The sequence below is a fragment of the Sceloporus undulatus genome, chromosome 1 (genome assembly GCF_019175285.1).
Source record: "Sceloporus undulatus isolate JIND9_A2432 ecotype Alabama chromosome 1, SceUnd_v1.1, whole genome shotgun sequence".
Taxonomy (NCBI): Eukaryota; Metazoa; Chordata; class Lepidosauria; order Squamata; family Phrynosomatidae; genus Sceloporus; species Sceloporus undulatus.
Genome location: NC_056522.1, coordinates 217,916,681 through 217,939,513, shown reverse-complemented (window position 1 = coordinate 217,939,513; position 22,833 = coordinate 217,916,681). Strand labels below are relative to the sequence as shown.

General features: G+C 41.3%; 1 protein-coding gene across 1 annotated transcript in view; it reads right to left on the bottom strand.

Annotated features, from left to right (window-relative positions):
- Nucleotides 1-660: 660 nt before the first annotated feature.
- LOC121919832 (cytohesin 1 interacting protein) overlaps nt 661-22,833 on the bottom strand; it is a 29,016-nt gene continuing 6,843 nt past the window's right edge. Inside the window, 9 exon segments of the mRNA XM_042446784.1 lie at nt 661-3,983; nt 7,704-7,721; nt 7,724-7,753; nt 9,832-9,847; nt 11,414-11,483; nt 15,493-15,586; nt 16,784-16,886; nt 21,039-21,093; nt 21,615-21,664. Coding sequence (XP_042302718.1) covers nt 3,523-3,983; nt 7,704-7,721; nt 7,724-7,753; nt 9,832-9,847; nt 11,414-11,483; nt 15,493-15,586; nt 16,784-16,886; nt 21,039-21,093; nt 21,615-21,664 — 897 coding nt within the window. The 3' untranslated portion in view covers nt 661-3,522.

The following is a 22,833-nucleotide window of genomic DNA, read 5'->3' as shown; positions in this document are numbered from 1 at the left end:
GCATTTATTTCATTTGTATACCGCCTTTCTCCTAGAGTGCGTCCCAAGGTGGCTCCCAAACAGAGTCAACTAAAAAAAACTTTCACAACAACATTTCCAAAACAATTAAACTCATCACATAAAAGGTATAAAATCATTTTAAAAACATGCAAAGATTTAAAAAGATAAATAAAACATCCTAATAAGAACCTCTTCTGCTTATACTGTACATTAAAAGCCTGCTTAAACAAAAAGCTTTGTCTGCCAACAAAAGGAAAGCAAGGCGGGAGCAAGCACCACTCAACTAAATGTGGATTAGTTCCAAGTAAAAATTGTATAGAACTGATATGCTGTTAGCATATCAGATTTTTGGTTGTTTATATGATTCTTTAGCCAGGCATTTGCTGGTGTCTTATGGTTAATTTCCTTATGGAAGCCACTGGACATTTTTGTCTAATGCACAACACTCACATTCAGTCCGAGATTGTGGAACTAGAGCAGCTACCTAGCCTCCCCTGAAAGAGAGTTTCAGAGGTTGAGAAGAGCCACTGAGAAGGACCTCTCTCATATCCTCACCAAGTGAGACTGTGATCCTGGTGGGACTTAGAGAAAGCCTTCATTTGTAGTTCTTAGAACTCTGGCAGATTTCAATTTTATATCTATCTATCTATCTATCTATCTATCTGGCGGGCGGGCGGGCGGGCAGGCGGTTGTGTTTAGGAACAAAACTATGGCCATACTATGCAATTTTTGGACCAGATTCAGCTTTTGGGATGATTTTTTTAAAAAATTCAGGGTTCAGGGGAATCTATGGAGCTAAGGCCACATAATCCTCCTCACCCCACTTCTTACTCCTAAGTAAGTGTGCTGAAAAGAGACAAGAGCAAAAAAGTGCCCCTTCACACACAAACACTCCATCATGATAACTGCCTTGGCTGGGAATGATTTGCACAGTGGAACAAGGAGAGTCAAGTAGTGACCATCTCAATTCCTAGAGCAGCCATGACTTCGTGTATGGAACTAGTGAACGAAAGTTAAACATATTCTGGTTCTCAAGCTTTCATCCTCCATATGTTTTTGATATACACTCCTAGATGCTCCAAAGCATACAGCAATTCAGGAAACTGAAATCCAACAATATCTGGAAGACAAAATGCTGAGAACTATTGATGAGAACCCATTTTGGCAATATTTTAAATCCATAAATAAACACACATATATTTATAAATAGGATCACACTGCTAGCATTGTACAGTGGAGATGCATCCCATATTTGATTCTGTAAAAAAAAGAAAAAAGCAATCCAAAGTGTTCCCCAGTATTTGTAATTTGGTGACCACCCTTGATTTGCAAATCAAATATGTGATTTTGTTTAGAGTGTGGTACTTAAGCACATATGTAAAATACCATGTCAATCTTGTTTTCAAAGAGAAAACAAAAGAAGAAACCAATCTTGATGGTAGAGCACTTTATCTTATAGTGCTTGGGCAGTTGCATTTTTCTGTGAACATTACAGAACATGCACTGTCACTAAATGGTAAAGGCTATAACTACAGCTAAAGGCTGTAACTATGCACTGGGCTCAGTAATGCTGCTCATATTTCCTTGGCACATTTTCAGGCTTGTGTTTCTTCACACTTACATGGAAGAATTAATATGTGAACTCCCTTTGTGAGATTGCATCACTTTCCATGCTTACAGTAGGTTTGCTTTGTGGGTTTCCTTTTTCCTTCTTTAAAATCCATGCATTCATAAGAATATACATACACCTCTTGTTCACAAGTAATCTTCCACATGTCTAGCTCAAAGCAATTTGCCACATGAGGGGAAGAGCAAGGTAACATTCCAACACCCCCAGTTCCATATAGAGAACAAATGGGCAGTTGAATCTTTCTTCAGCATTGGCAGTAACTGCACCTAGCCAGTTATTATCAGTACTCTGGTCCAACCAAATCCCATACACAGCTCTATTTCTGACAGAGGAAAATATCTCAAGGCCCAGAAGGGAAGACCAGATAAAATATACAGACATACAAACACACACCACCCTGTTTTTGATATCCAAGATGGCTACTTTGGTTTGCTTTGTGAAGCTCTGGTTATTCTACATGATGAAGAAGGAATATAAAACCAACGATGTACAATTAAGAGCCCTTGATAATAGCATGAAGGAAATGTGGTGGTAACATCATTTGAGTGAACTGAGTTTTGTTTATCCAGCAAAATAAATATGTCTAATTTTCTTGTTAATAGTAAAAGACCTGGGGGAAACAATACTGGTGTAAAATATGCATTCCTGGCCATTGCTGCATATTAATCATGCCAAACCCACTACTAATTTAATGTAATCATCCCCATCACTTGTCTCCAAAATACAGTTGTTAAAAAAACGATGTATACTACAGCACTGTTGTTGTTATTGTTTCAGGAAAAATAAAAGTATCTCAGGGGCTCAACAGATGGGCAGCTCTGCGCCACATGTCTTTGCCCCAAGTTGGTGTTGCAGTGGCTACATGCTGCCTAGACATGCTGCCAAAAAGAAGCTGCCTAGTGCGGCTTTTTTTTGTGGCGCCACAAACAGGAAGGGGCACCGCCATAATGTCTGGTTGCTGTACGGTGGCAGCATATCGATGGGAGGTCGCCATGATGGCAGCCTCCGTATGGACTAGGGTTTGGGAGCATGCGGTTGCTGCACGCTCCTGAACCCTAGGATTGGTTCCAGCACACCGCTTCCCACCTATATGTACCGGGCCTCAGTCCGAACTGTTTCTTTGGCCTCTGGTGACTTTGTAAGTCTATATTTGTCACTTAGCCTAAGCTGTGCCATTTTGTATTAAGGAACCATTTTGTAGTTCCCATGCTTCCATAATACACTAATGGCTGAAGTCATTAAATCGTGGGGAGGGGGACTGTTCATAAACTCAGGAGGTTGAAACTAGGATCCAAGACACAATGCAGAAATAATCCAATTCGTGACTGCTTTAATTGCCCTAGTTCAGTGCTATGGAATCCTGGGAATTGTAGTTTATTGTGACACCAGAGCTTTCTGTCAGGGAAAGCTGAATGTCTCACAAAACGAGTCCCCAGAATTCCCTAGCCCTGGCTAGGACAGTTAAAGCAGTTTCAAACGCGATTATTTCTGCAGTGTGTTTTGGAGCCAGATGTCCAGCCACCAAAGACTTCATGCTGAGCTAAGCAAGCTGAGACGCACATGATGTCAATTAGTAAATGCACAGTTAGAATAGTAGTTATGAAACTCTTGTGTCTACGTAAGCTGTATGTTAGAAAAAAGTCCATCCGTCCTGCTTTCTGGCTATGGAGAGCCACAAAGGAGAGTGTTCCCTTTAATCAAAGTTTCTTGTGTAACTTTCTAATCAGGTTCAGAACCTTTCCTAACACTTCACATCGACTTAGGAGGTACGGCAAGACAGAGATTTCAGTTTCTGAAACACCTTCACTGAATAAAAGTCTGACATACAGTCACTCATTGGTGACTTTCCAAATTTTCAATTGGTATCTACAGTTCTAAAGTGGCTTAAGCCATCAGATTCTACTTTCTTCTTCTTCCACAGCTCGGTAAAGCCCGGGGATGAAATTCAACAGCCTCTTTCGAACACTTCCTTTTCTATTTTTCCGTGGGAGTGTCCCAAAAACATTAGCGGTGCTTCCTCCATCCTGAGGCAAGGGTGAGCCAGGCCCACTGCTAGCTACACTGATGCTTCTGCACCTTCTCAGTGATATCTTCCTAGGAGTGGCATCAGTGTCCCTTGGCAAGAAGCAGTCATCCTCTGCACTTGACTGCCGGCTGTAAGTCTCATTGGGAGCATCCTCAAAAACACAGGCTTGATAGAAGCTGTCCTCACTGTCCACTGTCATGGAACTCAGGCGACTTAAACAACTGCTTTCACTGGAAAAGCGAGGTTTGTTTGACAAAGTTGGCTCGGACCCAACATAATCCATAAAAAAATTAGAGTCTAATGAATCTAGTGATGAACACACTTGCCCTAGGGGAAAAGAAAGAAAGAAGAGGGTAGAAAATTCACACAAAAAATTTGTTAGTACAAACAGGGACCAAGTATCCAACTTCAACTACCTAGAATATAATTTGGAGAAAAGGAGGCTAGTCTAAACTCTGGGGTGGGAATGGAAAGACTATTTCAATTTTTTTTCTGCCAAACACAGTTGGGCAAATGTGACAGAATAGAATAGCACAGTAAATTTGGAACCAGGAAGTCCCTGGCTGAGATGCAGCTACAGGAAGAGAGCTGGACATGTCCCCATTCATCCCCCAGCTCTCTGGCAACACAGAAAACCTGTATGAGGGAGGAGGGTGCACTGCTGAAAAAGTAGGCTTTGGGTAACTTTTGGTTGTTACATGTGCAATTACCTTTAAAATTAATTGAGATGGCAGATTTATGGCACTGTAGTTCCTGTTATTCTACCATTAAGCAGAGTGGCTGGGTCACCTTCTTAAATCAGGGGTCGGCAACCTACGGCCCACAGGCCAGATCCGGCCCGCGCGGTCTTCTGCCGGCCCCCCGCGCAGTCCTGCCGCCGATTGCCGCCGTTTTCCGCGCCGCTCCGGGCGCCATTTTTATTTCAAAATGGCGGCCGAAGTCTCGTGCGACCTTTCCCAGGACGGGAAAGTCGCACGAGATTCGCCAGCATTTTGATAAACAAATGGCGGCGGAGGAGGAAGAGGAGGGCCGCGCGGCCTGGGGTGGAGGAGGCAAAGGTGAAGACGGCGGGCCCTCCTGCCTCCCCGCAGGGCTCTGCGCGGCCCCCCGCCTCCCGCCCAAGGCTCCCCAGGGATCCCGCCGCCTCCACAGGGCCATCCCCGCTCCCTGTGGGGCTCCGCGCGGCCCCTCCCCCACCTCCCCGCGGGCCATCCCTGCCTCCCGCGGGGATCCGCGCGGCCCGCGCTGCCCCACCTTCCTCCTCTGTCTCCTCCGTCCTGCCAGCCGCGGCGGCGCGCATGGGGGGGGAGGAGAAGAAAGAAGAGGAGGAGGAGGAGGAGGAAAGACCAGGGGTGGCAGCAGCAGCAGGAGGAAGAGGTGAGTGGCCAGAGGCCCACTAGGTTTTTTTGTTTATTTTGCATTCTTTTTAATTGCTAACAGTCTCCTGCTTTGAGAATGATAGTGTGGTGATGATGATGATGATGACCATGATGAATTATAAGTCGATGCTGAGAGGCATAGGCACTGTTTCTGAAGCCAAGAGAGTGTCACCTTCCAAAGTGTGTTTTTTTGCTTTTAATGCTAACAAGTCTCCCTTGCTTTGACAATGTAGGGTGGTGTGTGTGATGAGTCGCTTGGAAGCATGCAACTACTGTTTCAGCGAAGCTGAGAGAGTGTGACCTTGCAAAGTGTGTTTTGTGTGCTTTTAATGCAGGTTGGGGGTGTTTGTCCAGAAGGGACTGAGACGGAGAGGGCGGGCAACACGCCTCCTCCTCCTTGCCGGGCTTCGGTGGAGGCTCCGCCCCGGAGGGTGGCTCCGCCCTGGAGGGTGGCTCTGCCCTGGAGGGTGGAAGCTCCGCCCCCCAGCATGCAGCCCGCCCCAGAGGGTGGAGCTCCACCCCCTGGCTTCGGCCCCCCGACTTGTCTGAGGGACACCCACCCGGCCCCCTGCTCCAAAAGGTGCCTACCCCTGCCTTAAATGATAGAGCAGCAGGGATAGGAAATTTGGTATTTCTCCTTCCACTATGAGGGACCTTACAGCTGTGGAGAGAACCACTGCTCAAAAAAACCAAATAAAGGTTCTATCAATGAAGATAATGTGTGTAAAATATAAACCACTTCCAATTACCAAAGACACCTCTATACAGAAATAAAGGATAAATAACACTGGGGAGAGAGTTCAGTTATAATTCAAAAGGGTATAATATCCCACTGAAAAATGAGCAACTGCAAAAAAATATATAATATCAAACTCAAAGCCAGAGTTATCAGACCCTGGAACAAGAAAGTCAATAAAGTTTCTCAAAGGGTAACAATACCCCACTAAAGGTGTACAAATGCAAAATATAAAATCCAAATGATATTGAAAAAAACTCAAGGGCCAGACATGTTTTCAACCTCAGTCTTCTTCGTGGGCCTATAAACATTTAAAATATATTGTATTTGCTCATCAACTCACACAATGTGTCTCTACTCAATTCAAAGCAACAATGGTCATGTATTGCTCCTAAGACCCTTATATAACCAGATAATTGGTAATAGGAGCAATCTGCCAAGAGGGTGTTTTTGGTAATTGGAAGTGTGGTTATATTTTACACACATTATTTTTTTGATAGAAACCTTTAGTTTGGTTTTTTTGTTTTTTGTTCTACATCTAGGTTTTTTGGTAGGGACCTTTTGGGTTTGAGACCACCCTGCTCCCCATTACCCCTAGGAGTTTATCACGGAGGCCTTCTGTGTGATACATCACGCAAGCACCGCCCAATTTCATGGAAGTGCCATGGGCTGGATCCCCATGGCACTATGGAAGTGGAATCGCGGCTCCACCTCATTTTCCCGTCATGCACTCAAACTGGGGGAGCCTCCTGGAGCACTTTTCTTATTAACAATTTATCCGTTAATAAGAAAAGTGCTCCATTATGAGTGCATGACGGGAAAGAGAGGGAGCCGCGATTCCATTCCGTAGCGCCATGGGGATCACACCCATGGCTTGCGGACATTTGGCGGCGGTTGCGTATGTTTACACCTGGAAGGGCTTCCGTGTGGTAAACTCCATAGAGCTAAGTACTTGCTAAAGGCCTGAATCTGGTGAGTAGTACTCAGGGCCAGGCATGAAGGCAAGCTCATCCACTACATGCCTACTTTGAAGGTTAGGGTACATCTGCACTGTAGAAATAATGCAGTTTCACAACTTGAGAGTCTCATGGCACCATTTACAGATTCTGGGATCGTAGATTTGTGAGGCACTGTCTCCTCTGAGCGAGAAGGTGAAGGCAAAGACCTTGTAAAACTACAAATCCAAGATCCATGTAATGCAGCTACCAAACTGCATATTTCTACAGGTGTAGATGCAACCCCTGTCTGATACACACATCTCCTTTCTACTCATCCAGTTTTTATTTGTTATCTTAGCTAAAAATTAGAAACTAGCCAAGTCAAAACTTCCAGTTTACTTTTACAGGAGAGTGAAAATCCATCACACAGAATATAAAACATTTTTCTGCTTGTTGTCCAAGCCCTGCTCTGATTAGTTGTAATAACGTTCAAAAAAAAGACCCTGTGGATCTCTTGTCTGTACATCAAGGTTTGACTCAAGGACTTTGCTCATCTAAATGAAAAATAAAAAGTTTCATATGAATGGTTTGAAAATGTAATTGATGCCAAACATTTATAAATCTTATGCCGGGCTTAGAAAACAGCATCAAGAAAATGTCTTTTTTAAAAAAGAAGAAAATTGGTAATACAAATAACAGAATTGCCAATAATTAAGATGGGGGAAATGAAGGACAACCTTCATTTTCAGTGTATAAAAGCCAAAATGCTTATAAGGGAAAAAATCCCACATTAATTAAAGACAGGTACAATTCAAAGATGTTTTAATCTGGGACAGAGTCTGAAGGTGTAGGGCAAGGTTTTTCTACACACATCTTTCAAAGAGTTCATTTTCAGAAAAGACGGGCAGCGAAAGCTGAAACCAGGTAACCTTGGTACATGATTACCATCATTTCAGTGACCTATTTGCCTATCGAGTAAGATATTTAAACTTACCATTTGCAAGACGATGTTTTCTAAGCATAGAGACTGGAACTCCACCATTTCTTGCAGTTTCGTTGATGAAAGCAAAAGTGATCATGATCAGCCCTCAATCAGCCTGGGATATCAATTGGATGTGATATAACTTTTCCCATAAATGTGTGTCCATTGAGTTCATTTGTGTAAATGGGACGTTTTGCTTTTAAATAACTAGAGATAAAGGGTGGGGGTAAAGTGCATACCATTTTTTGTGGTCCTCATGGACTTGGGTTAAAAAATTCAAATGGCTCCCAATACTCTAGGGGCTGTGGAGCATTTGCCACTTTTGCCCCACACTGGCTAATTGAGGCTGAGGAGGGGATTGAATTGAAAGTAGCAAGTCAGCCAGTAATTATTTCCAACAATTGCTTTTGGTGTTATTTTAAGGCTCTCCGGACCCTAAAAGGGGCCAGTGGAGCCTAAACATGTCAAAATGCCTCCCCCACTCCCAGAGGTTTTTTTTGCGAATAATATCTAATTTGCGTGCTTGCTTGCCTGGCAGGATGGTATGCCGAGTGTTGTAGAGTTACTGTATATACTCAACTATAAGCCAATTTCATGTTAAGTCGAGGGTGGGTTTGGGGGCCCAATTTGAATTTTGTATGACCAGTGGATAAATCAGGGTAAAGCGTAGGGGCATATACAAAGGATCTAAAAGATGAAACAAACGAAAACGTGCCAAGAACTTATAAAATTTCAATTGGCAAAACTGTGCTCACACTAAAAGCTTGATAGTGAGCGGAATAGAAGGCGGTCAGTGCTTCCAAGACAGATGCACTCTTGACTTCACTTGGGAATGGTTCCTTTCTTTTATAAGAGTTGTTAAAGTATAGTACTTAACCTGTGGTTAAGCGGGTTTTTTTTGGGGGGGGTTTTGCCAATTTTGACTAAAATGTGCAGACTTTTAACATGAATATATGAGTAGACGTAAGTTACGATACTTCTTGAGTTAGGTCTATGAAAGCATATGCTACCAACTTCCGTCTCTCATTGAGTCTCAAGGGTGCTGCAAGATCCCTTTGCATATCTTTCTTGATGTCAATGCTTTTCCCTTCCTTCTGCCCCCCCCCCCCAATAAAAATGCCTGAAGATTTCACTTAAAAGTTTGACCTCAGTTAAAATGAATGGATAAGGGGGGAAATTGCATGTCTAGAGGACTAGGTGGGTGGGGAGGATGCCACACAAAGCACACACAAAAATCTTCACACATAGGCTGGCATCCTGTTGGTTAGTTCCTCTGGAGCTTACTGGGGACCTGAGAGCCTTGGGGGAGAGGCCCTTCTCTCAGTAACACTGGTAGAGATGTGAGACAGGGCCTCCTCAGTGGCTATCCTAGACTTTAGAACTCCCTTCCCAGGGAGGCCAGAATGGCCCCCCTCCTTGTTGTCCTTCTGTTGGCAGGTAAAAAACTTTTTATTCTGACGGCATTTAGAACAGAAAGTTTTTAAAGAATGGGCTTTAAAGGATACTGTGTTGTTTTAAATTGGACTGTTTTAATTGCTTTTATTTTTAAGTGTATGTAAGCAACTTTGAGTTCCAATTTTGAACCCAATTTCAAAATAAAGATTGATGATGATGATGATAATGAGGATGAGGATGATGAAAGAGTAGATCTATTCAGTCAATTGTTGAACACACTGACAACAGAATTTAGGCCACATAGTGAGAACTTCTACTTAAAAGCCAGTCATTGCATTATGTTCATGCTGCAGTTAATGACATCATAAATCATACAGAATTTTTTCTCTGGATGAGTCTGTGTGTCCATGCATTTGCGCATGCACACACACCTGCTCGCAAACATACAATGACTAAAATAGGAAGGTTTTTTTTGAGACACCTGATAGAAAATAACTAGAATAAGACAGCTATTTTATGGCTGCTTATAAGCAGTAAAGATTATTCTGGATATTCAGCTTGTCAAATCAGCATGCAGTTCACTTCTACAGTATAAGCAGCTTTGACTGGGGAAAAATCATGCATGGGTAAAAGGCATCAGGGGTTTCATCCACACATCAGAAACAATCAAGTTTAGCACCACTTTAATTGCCATGGTTCAATGCTATGGAATCCTGGGATTTGAAGTTTGTTGTGGCACCAGAGCTTTCTGACACAGAAGGCTAAATGTCTCACAAAACTACAAATCCCAGAACTCCACAGAATTGAGCCATGCCAGTTAAAGTGGTGTGAAACTGGATTATTTCTGCAGTGCTGGTGCAATCAGGGTCTAATATTTATTTCCATGCCTGCAACACCACAGTTACTTTATGTTAGATGCAATCTGTATATACTATAATTCAACACAGTGACCATACACACTAGGGAATTATACATATTGTTGTTTAAAAAAGTTATTTTTGCAAGCTCTGAGTCACAGAATTTGCATGCTTTGCAATAGTTCATTCTCATACAGGTGTATGCTTTTCAGGTGTATGCTTTTAAAGCAAGACATAGATGGACTTCCCTGTTGTAATTGTTATAGGAGCATCCAAAGGTATATAAGCACCTACCACAAACTGAAGTAAATGCATTACTGCCTTCCTTCAAATAAAATTCTAGTGCCTCTGAAGAGTTTTCTTTCAAAGAGAGAGAAATATTGTCTGACAGACTGTCCAAGCTTAGATAACTGACAGGACTGGAATCCACACAGCACAGTCTAACTGCCAAGCCTCATAATAATCATCATCTCATTAAACACAGCAATGAAAGACCTGGTTCTACAGTTCAGCTTGCTTCTAGCACTTTCTAGGCTAGATGGCAGACGGGGCTTCCTTGCCTGCTTAGCTGGTTTAATCAATGTGTGCTTGCAACCATTCCAGGCATCAGGATCATCTAGAGGTCAACATCAGGTGGTAACTCCATGTTACATAAGTGGTTTAGCTAAGCATGTGGCCTCCATCCCCGGACACTTTGCTCTTTGATTTTACCCCACTTAAAGGGTTTAATCCAGGGTAGGAAAACACACTAGAGTGAACAACAACAGTGGCTGGAAGTACCATTCCCTCATACACTAGGTATTGGCAGCACTTTTGCATTGACGCCTTGACTTACGGGCATTTGGTGACAGCAGCTAATGGCTCCAAACAGGATGAAGGCCCCATTGTGCTGGAGAAAACACTAACCCCCTCTCTACCAGAAGTTTGCCCTACTAAAACAAGTCAGGAGACAAGCAAGGGAAAATAACAACTCAAGGACAACTCATACTCCACGGGGATAACACTATGATTCCACCACCTATCGTGGTTCCATCCTAGGGAATCCTGGGATTGGCAGTTTAGGGAGGAACATTGAGAATCCTCAATCATAGAACATTAGTTCCTCATCCAACTACAAATCCCAGGATTCCACAGGATGTTGCCATGGCAGTTAAAGTGAATAATAGTGCTATGATTGTGTTTTGAAATGGATTAAAACCTGCCTTCTGCACAAGAGTGGGACAGAGGTAGAATGGAGCTGAGAAGCAGGTTTTCCTTTCTCCACAATCAATAGGGAAATCAAGCAAACTGGAAGAGCAGGAGTGGAAATATCCATCCCTTTCCCATCATTAGCCCACCCACTCAACACAGAATGTTATGTGCTTGTTTGCATGGAATACTTGGTCACCAGTGACAAGCAGATGTATTGTTAATTGCAAGGCTGTGCTAGAGTACAGTAGAGATCTTTTCCATTCTATGCAGAAATAGTACCTTTAAAAATTGCAGCTTAGTTTCCAATTCTATTTGTTTTACAATCAAGGCTTCATTCACGACATCTAACCTGTAAAGAGCAAATGATATTCTTAATGTTATTTATGGTTATTGTATGGCGAGGTGTTTGTACATTAAAAAAACAGTTCATCATGGCATCTTGAACATAAAAATGTAAAGGGACTATGTAAAGGGTTCAAGCCAAAGATCCATCTGTTCCTGCCCTCTGTTTCTGTTGTCATTGCTGCTGCTGCTGCTGATCTTCTTGTTGTTGTTGTTGGCTGGAATCCTCTATGCATTGTGTTGCTACATAACCATGGCAGCCACTACATAGTGACTCCTGGTTGAATTTGTTGAATCCCCACTTATTGCTTTGCAATCCACAGGTTTCTGTTCCCCTATCAATAAGGAAGCAGCGAACTGACATTCCCACCCCCTCTGGTGAGTGATCTCATGCGCAAAAGGCTGAAGCATGGCCCCAGCTGCAATCCCTCTTGCATCAGAGAGCTCTTGCAAGAGAGGTGGGATGAGGAGGAACCATCAGCCACTTAATAGGGGAACAGACCCCAGTTGACTGCAGTTGATGCTTCCTGGTAAGCAGAGATAAAATTATGATGGAAATATAAAATATCCAATGTAATTGTAAAAAAAAAATCCAGATAGATTTCTTTATTTAAAAAAACAACAAATATAATATAAAGCAAACTAACTAATGCATATACATGCATGGGCTCTGGAACCATGATTTTGAGTGACTGCAGCTTGTCACTCCCCATATTATTAAATGGCAGTGATGTGAACATTCACACTTCAGCCACATAATAATATGGGGTGTGATCATCTACATTGTTTTCCTATACACATTGGAGGAGGTGCTCCTGCAGTGGAACCCTGTGGATCTAGAGGGTCCACTGTAATCAAAATATGCAAGATGATAAAACATTATTGAACTAAAATTCCAAAAGCTTTGGGAGAAAAGATGAGTTTTTAACTGAGAAGCAAAAACTATGGTTCAAAACACACTTCAGAAATAATCCAGTCTGATACCATTTTAACTGCCCTGGTTCAGTGCTAGGGAATCCTGGGAATTGTAATTTATTGTGGCTCCAGAGCTCTCTGACAGGGAAGGCTAAATGTCTCACAAAACTACAGTTACCAGAATTCCCTAGTACTGAGCCAGGGCAGTTAAAGTGGTCTGAAATTGGATTATTTCTGCAGTGTGTTTTGGAACAAGGAGGGAAGGGCCATTATAATAATTTCATTTCTGAGATTTCTTCAGTCCCTATTTTTGGGTAAGCACCTTTGGTTTTTCCAGTGACCTCTAAACAACCATCATTTTTGGTTCCATCCTCCTAACTATGGTGTGAGTCTTACCAGGATCACTGGTTATGAGACAGGTGGCTAAAGCTTTTTCTCTCTCATGACCCGGAAGAAGCGATTCAACTTAGGGTCACTGGATGGATGAGGACAAATATTTAGTAGTTACCTCAAATCACCATCCTCCCCTGGTGACCACATATGTATGCTCAAAATTTCCACACAACTACTTGTACCAGGTGCAACCCTTGAACCCAAAAGAATGGCCACCCCCTCTTCAAGCCAGGGGTTGGCAATTGTCAGAAGCTAGGGAGCTGCATTGTCCTCCCCAGAAGAACTTGGAAGTCTGCCTCCTTCCCACACTATACACACCCTGAAAAAAAATTAAATACTTTTCTTTGACCTTAAATGCTCCTCAACACCCTTTAGGTTGTGTGGAATGTGGTCAATTTTTCCCTCTAGGGACAGTTTTTTGTCCCAAAGTGGCCTTTTTACAACCTTTTAAGCACATGCCCATGGGAAGCTCACAAGAAGAGAAGATGATGATAGCAATTTTTAGTCCATATCAGTGCATCAGAAGAAATAGATGGTAATGCACTCAATTAATGCTAGAAAAAATCTGTTGGTCTTAATGGTCCACCCTTTTCTCTTTCTATAGAAGCAGACTAACATGACTTTGGCCAAAACCTCACACTGTGTTTGCATATTGTAAATTGTAAGCATGTAGCTAAGTGGTGGCTGCACTACACTATCTTTTGCTGAATGCTGGCATTGTGCAAGAAATTATGTATCTGCAAATGGTGCTTTTGTATTGCCCCTTGTGCAAAGGTGAATACACAATATTCACCTCTGCAATTCCACTGATTCAAATGGTACACTGAAGATACTGATGAGTAGTTACACAGCATCAGAATGCATGTGCAGCGATTAAACTTGTGGAACTCTGCTTATACAACTGAGGACTAAACACGTACATTAAGCAATCATGTTTAAGGGAACTGGTCGGTATATAAAATTCTACAAGGATGGCAGCCTATTTCTTTGAAAATCTGGTTTTATGTGAATCATCGCAAAAACTATTTAACTATTTAATTACTAGGTGACATGGGCACACAGATAGGATTGCCAATGGGATGAAGAGCTAAAGTAGGAGTGAATAATATGCAGCCCTTGAGATATTGTAAGACTGCAACTCTCATCATTTCTGACAATTTACCATGCTAGCCAGAGAGGCAGGGATCTGGCCTCCAAAAACATCCAGAGACTATATGGCAAAATTTCTGAGTGAAGGGAACTTCTGCCAGTTCTGATGGATGAAAAGTATAATACTTTGCTTCATTAGTTATTCCTCCCAGCAAAAGAAAATAACTGTTCTTGAACCAGCACAAGGACCATTTATGGATAAATGCCACGGAATAATGCCTCCAAGAAAGGCCATGGAAAAAGGATATTCCTAGGCTGTGGTTTATTAAAAAAAAAAAAAAAAAGGGGGGGGGGGAATAAGAGAAATAAGAAAATAAAATGAGAAAGTATTCTTTTCAGGAAGAACTCAGATAAGTTAGTTTTGGACTAGAATTCCCCAGCCAGAATTCCACACAGAATTCTCGCTGTGGGATCCTTGGAGCACTACTCCACAATGTTAATATTTCCCAGCTCTCTTCTTGGGCCCAGTTCCTGTGCCTCCTCTTTCAATCATACTGACATGTCCTAAGACCATGGTGGTGACCCTATGGAAGAGATGGCATATGAAGTCATTTCTTTTTGCACATGGAGGATGGGGAAGAGGAGGAACAGGCGCATTCCTGTTCCTCCTCCTTCCTGACCATCCTGGGCCTTCAACTGCCTCCAGAGAAGTAGCTTGAGGTACGGGAGGGTACGAGGAGGAGGAGGAGGAACATGCACATGTCTCCTCCTTCCTGGCCATCCTGGGCCTTCAGCTGGCTCCTGGCTCTCACGTAATGTATAATAATTATACAGTGGGCCCTTGCCTTACACGGGGGAGCCGTTCCGGACCCCCCCCCCCCCCCCCCCCCGCGTAAGGCAAATTCTGCCTATGCTGGAGCCATTCATTTGAATGGAGCTCGTGCATGGCGGCATGGAGGCGCAGGAGCACGCAGGGTGCCATGGGCACGCGGCCCATTCATTTGAATGGGACGCGCTGCCCCTTGTGCCACACGCGCTCCCTGCGGCTTGAGCGTGTATGCTCAAGTCTATGTAAAGCGCGCCCGCCTATAACGCAGGTGCACTGTATATACCCTTGGTGGTGAACCTATGGCACACGTTCCAGCACACTAAGCCATTTTTGTGGCATGCAGAGGGCAGCCATTCCAGGCCTTCAGCTGTCTCCAGACGACCTGCTCCTAGAGGGCAGAAGTCACACCCCAGAAGTCCTGTTCCTCTTCCCTCCTCCCTGGAGATGCTTTTCGTTTGGGCACTCAGTCCCTAAAAGGTTCACCATCCTAGAAAAACCATTAATCAGTTTTCAAAACTGTGTTGTGTTCCACAGAATCTCCAGCAAATCTATAATTTCCCAAATTCTCCCACGTTTCTCATGACAGATATCACTGATCCATCACTGGAGTCTGTGTTCTACTTTGGCCATTTCACAGCCCTTGTACTGTGATGGTGGTTGCTTTTTCTAGCAACTTCATTCTTTCCTTTGTACTGAAAAATCAATGCAACAAAGCAGAAATAACAAGAAACCAGTAACAAAACAGCCCATTTTCTACCTGTTGAGCATATGTATAAAGCTTATTGGTTACCTTAAAAGATTCCCTGCTGATTTGATTAAGTCCACTATTTGCTTGCGGTTGAGACCTGCCGTACTCACTCCATTGATAGTCATCAAAATGTAGCCTGCAACCATGGCAAAAGAGAAGAAATAAGATCCTGTATGTTCAACATTTTATTATTACTAGTATAGTAGTAGATGTAGCATATTTATATATATATATTGGTCAGAATCCTGTTGGAGAGTCATGCCTTCATAAGTGGACTTTCATCTGTAGGAATTACAACTGGGCAGTTCTGGAATGTCAGTATCTAGTAGAGGGCTACTGATATATCACTATGTATCAGAGCTCGCAAACTGACCACTGCACAATGGGACATAACAGTACTGATGCACAACAGGATGTGCATCACATTGTTCCTGATATGCACCAAGAACCAATGCGCACCAGACACTCTTGCCAGTGTCTTGTTACACATCTTTGCAATTCACTAATGGGGGTTTCTTAGCATCCCTGCTACGTAGCTAGGTGTACATAAAGTTGTGTAATGTAGATGGTGATAAAAGATTCTGGTGATTGCCTGTTCCTCAGTTTGGGCCTCAAGGTGGCTTAGAACAGCTAAAACAAGTACACTTGTCCCTCCATATTCGCTAGGGTTAGGGGCACAAGACCTCCGTGAATATGGGAAAACTGCAAATAACAAAAATACCATGTTTTTACCTGAGATGACACCTCTCTAGGAATCTCTAGGTCCTCCAGTGCAACTCTCTGGTTAACGTCCAACAGACACTGACCATAGGACTGCACTGGAGGAGCTACAAAAGCCTAGTAGAATATTCTCTCTAGGAATCTCTAGATCTTTCAGTGCAACTTTTAATTAAAGTTGACCATAGAGTTGCACTGAAGGACCTATTAATCAAATTCATGAATAACCAAATCCACAAATATCAAAGCCACAAATATGGAGGGATGAGTGTATAACTAAAAATTCACAACATACTAAAGTTGAAAATGTAATTAAAGAATCAAAGCATTTAAACCCATTGAAAAAGACAACCCATTAAAAAGAAAGCAGCAAATAGAAAAATCTAGCACATTATGCAAGCGCCATTCCCCCAAAGCAATCAGTCCTCAAAAGCTTGCTAAAACAAAAAGGCCTTCAGCTGCTTAGGGAAAGAAGGTATGGAGGCTCACAATCTAGTCTTTCTGAGGAGAGAGTTCCAGAGTTTGGGAGCAACCACTGAAGAGGCCCTGTCCTGTTGTCCACAGAAAGCAGGTTGGGATGGGAGAGTGGAGGCTAGAATAGAGGAATAGTAATTACCATTTTGGAGTCCAGAAAGAGAGGCACGGCTTCCTTCTTTTACTTTGCAAATGTAAGCACAGGTTTCTAAGAAATTATTAGTCTGGCGCGGAAAAGGCATCATCTGTAAATAGTCAGAAAAACTGTGTTAGTTGGAGAACCTGCCTTTGCAGAACCTTCCCTCTGCATTGTGGTAAGCATGTATCCTAGGCTACATAAGGCAGCGTTGTTTGATGGGAACTCTAATTCATATCTAGTTTAAAGACCAAGAATCCTGTACAGTGGGCACTCCACATTTACTGGGTTTAGGGCCTGAAGAACCTCATGAAAGTGGAAAAACCAAAAATAAAAAAGCACTTTTTTTTTACCTACCTAGGAATTCCTAGGTCTTCCAGTGCAATTCTATGGTCAACATCCACTGGAAGCTGACCATAGAATCGTACTGTAGGATCTACAAATGCCTTGACAAATGCTTTCTCTAGGAATCTCTAAGTCTTCCATCACAACTCTAGGACCAACTTCTGGCAGATTTGCACGGGAGGACCTAGAGGTTCAAATCCACGAATAATCAAATCTGCACAAAAGCTGCAAATGTGGAGGGTGACTGTAGTTGCTCATCAAGAGTCGGCACCTGGACAACAGACAGACCAGGTACATAGGCCACCTGGTCATAACCTTCCCACTACTATGAACCCCCATGGTGAGGTGTATTGCATTTCCATTGCAATTATACACACTATTTCTGAATTTCCACTTACACCTCTAGCATAAAGATGGGCCAATGCAGGGGCTAGCAACTCCCAGCCTTATGCCTCCATGCAGGATGCATCAGGAAGCCCAATGTGAATACTGTAGTCATGACATCACATCACTTCTGCTTTTGATTACAAGCATTTACCAGCCTTTTATTATTTATCCATTTGTTTTGGGGAACATGGGGAAGTGGGGGCAAAACAGCAATGTTTTGGAGCAGTTACAAACCATGGCAGGGCAGGGGCAGCAAAATTATTTGGATTTGTTTTTCTTTAATGGGAGGTTTGTGAGCATTGGACAACATCATCAGGGCTCCAAGGGCTGCACAGAGCCTGTGGGCCATACTTCCCCTTGCCTCTAGTAAATGCTTTTTTTATGTAAATCTGAAAAAAAATCTTCCTTCCCTACTAACTTATTTCCTCTTTTTTGTCAATGGGTAAGTTCACACCTTTCTTTTATCATTTACCAGCAGAGCTTGTGCACTGCTTTACATATGCATGAACTGTACCCACCCACAGCATGCTAAAGGAAGCATTTCCTCTTTTTTTTTTTTTTTTTTGTGGCTTTTTTTTCTCAAAACAGACTTCCCACCGAACAAGCCAGTTGTCCTTCTTCTAAAGTTACCAAACTGCTAAAGGATGTTGAGGATAAATCTTCTGTCTTTCCTCCAAAGAAATTATTCATCTACAACTAGTAAGTCACTTAACTGTTAGACAAGCAGGAAGGGAAGGGAAACAAAAGAGGAAAGGAACCCAGTCTTATTCTTCATAGGCTTCATTTACTCTCCTGTCACAGTGACTGAATTCCTTCTTGTTCCTCCCAATACAGAAAACGTGAAGGGCAAAAGAGTTCGGAGATTATCACACACCTCTTTCGCCTGATCTGGGCATGGTCTGGGCACTCACTTAAATGGGTTTTATTTTATATTTTATTTTTTAAATTTTTTTTATTAAACATATATGGAAAAAAACCACATATATACCAACCATAACGTACATCTCATAAACACATACATACATTAAAACGCAAATACAACAAGCAAAGCTTCTCTTTTATCTAAAAAGCTTTTTATACTTCCGAGATGATGGCTTGATCTTCTTAAATTCTAGCTTATATAGTTTCCTATCTAATATAGTCAAAAGCAAAAAACAAACAAAAAAAGTTCTATAAAGTTCCAATTAGGTTCCTTGGGAGACAGGAGGGCTATTAATCTATATGTATATATGTTTATTTAGATAACTTGATACCTAGAGTTATCCCCAAATAAGCAATTACCAATCAAATAAAGTACAGCTAGAAAGAGGTAGATTACAGTTCAGTTTATCACTTAATCTCAGAAATTATCTTTAGTCTGTCTAAAATTGACTCTCTCTATATATCTTTTAACACAAAGCCAACCCTTTTCAATTTCCTTTACTTTTTCAACCATGTTTTCTCTCATTAGAGCTGTTAGTATGTCCATTTCTTTTGCTTCATATAATTTATTAAGCCATTCTTCTTCTGTTGGGATCTCAGTTTTTTTCCAGAGTTTAGCATATATAATTCTGGCAGATGTGATCATGTACAATACTATGCGTCTATTCTTTTGTTCCGTTTCTTCACTCATTTCAGATGTCATATTCAAAAGGAAAAGAAATGGATCAAAAGGTATATCAATTTGAAGAACCTCTGACATACAGTAACAGTATCTTTTGCCAGTATTTTTCAGCTGCTTTACATCTCCACTATAAATGAATATAATTCGCATCAAGTTTTTGACACTTCCAACATGTAGCCGTCCCTGTTTTATAGCTCAAGTTAAGTTTGTTGGGGGATATGTGCCAACAATGGAACATTTAAAAAAAAATCCCTATCGTTTTGACACAACGTAAATTTGTTACTGTTATACCAAGTTTTTTTTTCCAGTTTTTCGAGTTTTATGGATCTCTCAATCTCAAGGGACCATTTCAGCATAGTATGTTTACTGTATATACTCATGTATAAGTCTAGAAATTTAGGTTAAAAAATTGACCCCAAAAAACTGGCTCGACTTATCCACGGGTCAATGTAAGTATTGTATCTTAACTCTTATTTAAAAGAAGGCACCATCTCCTGATGAAAACCAAGAGTATAATATGTGAAGCACTGGCCCCCTCTACTCTCTCATCCATCCAATCTTAAGAGTAAGCACACAGAGTTATGTCTGCTGGAATTTTATAAGTTCTTTGACATTGTTTTGCTTTGCTTCATCCTTTCGATTCTTTATTATATGTTCCTAAATTTTACCCTCGACTTATCAATGGGTCATAGCAAAATCCATAATTTTGGCCCCAAAACTTGCCCTCGACTTATACATGACATTGACTTATAGTCGAGTATATAAGGTAATTGTCTCCTGTTCCAATTGCCTCTTGTTCAATAACATATAAAATTTAAGTATATGACCTGTTTTGTTATCAAAAAATATTTCGTCAAGTACATGGTGGCACCCAGAGTGGGGGGGGGGGGCTTTTGGGGAATGGGGCTTTTGGGGGGGGGTGCACTCCCTCCCCCTGTGCTGCCCCATCCTTTCCTCATGGGGAAAGGGACAGGACAGCATGGGGGGAGAGTGTGTGGGGATCGCACGAGGGAGTGTGCACAGGGACAGCATGGGAGAAACACACGAGAGGAGAGCACATGGAAGGGAGCCCAACCAAATGTCACCCCTCTTCTGGGGTGTCACCCCAGAACGCCTGTAGTGACACCACTGTCCCCAGGATGGCCAGAGTGGCCCTGTCTTTGTTATCCTTCCGCCAGCAGGCTAATCTTTTTATTCAGACAAACTTTTAAAACAGTGAGTCTATAAAGAACGGGGTGGGGTGTTGTACTGTTTTAAGTGTACTGTTTTTAAGCACTTTTATCTTTTAAAAATTGCATGTTATTATTTTTAAAATATTTTTATTAAGTATTTCAATCGCATTTACAACCATACATACCAAAAACAGTTTAAAAAAATAAAAATACATAATCTTCTTTTGTCTTCTTTTCCTTTCACTTCCCAATCTACTATCTTTTATATGTTACTTATCGCACTTTTTACGTTTCTTGCGAATATTCCATACATTCCAATATTGACTAACATCCCATATAATTTATCCTATCCATTGCATGTTATTATTTTACTGTGTGGTATGTTTTAATACTGCAATAGTTTAAGTGTTTTTTATTTATGTTTTAAATGTATTTTTCTTTTAACTTTTAAGCTGCTTTGAGTCCTGACTTTTGGGGAAAGGAAGGATATTAATATTTATATTTATATTTTTATATATATATATATATATATATATATAGAGAGAGAGAGAGAGAGAGAGAGAGAGATTATACATTATACATTATATAAATATATATTATAATTATTTCATATTGTATTACAATATAATTATTATTTGTATTTTATTATAATATTGTTATTATTTATATTATAATATACATTAGTAATATAATAATTATTGTATTATCATTACATAAAAAGCAGCAACAACAATAAAAATAATAAGTGCCTTACCTGAATTTCAAATCCAAACGATTCATTATCATCTCTGAAGATTTTAAGTGACTTTCTGCACACAAGCAAACAAGCACCAAAGTTAGTAACTTTAGTGAGAAGTTTCTGAATATTTTATTTAGGATAAATGTGCCATTCACCTGAAAATGTACCATATTGCGCTAAAAAAATTATTTGTTTTTGATTTTTATTTGTTGTATTATGGAGAAATTATATAACTGAAAACTCACTGTGCCCTTACCACACTTCTCATCTCCCTTAACCCTACGGCTCCCTAATGCTTGGGACTATCAATTTTAATTTTTTTTTAGATTTTGGAATATTTGCATATACATAATGTATGTAATCCCAAAACACTACTACTGTATCTGTTATGGTAGTTTGTAATTGCTACTGCAAAACTGCGTTGCTTCAGTCCCTCCATCACTCTCCATCCTAAAGCTTTCACTGTAGTGATTGTTTAACATGTACATCTTTGGCATTTAATAGTATGCCTCAGTATATCTACTCACCCAAATATTGCCAACAGTAGTATAATAGGTTGGTATTAAGAGGGAGAAATTATGTCATTATTACCTTTGTGGTCCAGAGGAGTCACCCAAGGAACACCTTCTACTCAGAGGAAGCTAGAGGCATGAAGGCATAAAAAGAAGCCAGTCAGTTTCATTAGAAATTTAATATTTTCTACAAAACAAAATTTATTAAAATGTGGAATCAGAGCTGGGATTCTTGAGTTGACTTATCCATGCGTCAATGTAAGCAATGTATCTTAACCCTTATTTAAAAGAAGGAACCATCCCCTGGTGAAAATCAAGCATATATGTCCTGAAAGCACGGACGGGGGGTCCTCATCCATCCAGTCTGTCTGCTGGGATTTTGTAAGTTCTTTGACATTGTTTTGCTTTGCTTCATCCTTTAGATCCTTTGCTATATGCTCCTAAATTTTACCCTTGACTTATCCATGGGCCATAGCAAATTCCATAATTTTGCCCCCAAAATTGCCCTCAGCTTATACATGAGGGTGACATATAATCGAGTATATACAGTACATACAGGGAGCAGTACTGGAAGCTGTTTTGGGTAGCATTCATGAATAGCAGCCAGTAAAAGAATCATTCTTCATGAATGTGTTCATAAGAACATGAGCTGTAATTCCTGTGTTTGTGAACGTGGATATTTCATGCATAACTTTTCTTCTTCATGACTTTCTCTAATCCTGTCTTCAAATGTATGTCAACTAATGCCTCCCGCAACAATTCCACAAACAAATGTCATACTGTGTTACAGAATTAGTTTCTTCTGTCTTATACAGTTTGCTAATAGATACAATACACATTATGAATAATTATGTGCATTTATGGCCCTCATCACATGATGCACTTACTGCGCTGGAATTGTGGCCTAAACACTTCAGAGGCACAGGAGTGGGATCACCGGCCGCGCTTCTCAAACATCATTGAGGCATTTTGCTGTTCTTCCGTTGCCAAAGCATTTATGGAGCAGCCATATTTTGCATAACGGAAGATCCCATTATTACATAAATGGCTGCTCTGCAAACGATTTGTCAACGGGAGAAGCACAGAACGTGCTTCAGTGATGCTTCAGAAGCACCACCGGCAATCCCACCTCTGTGCTTCTGAAGCATTTGGGCCACGATTCCAGTGTGGTAAGTGCCTCGTGTGATAAGGTCCTATGTCTTCCTAGAATGGTGTTGTGGTTTGAGAGTAGAACTATGATTCTGGTGACCAGGGTTTGATTTTCCACTTGGCTTTGGAAGCCCTCTGGGTGACTTTGG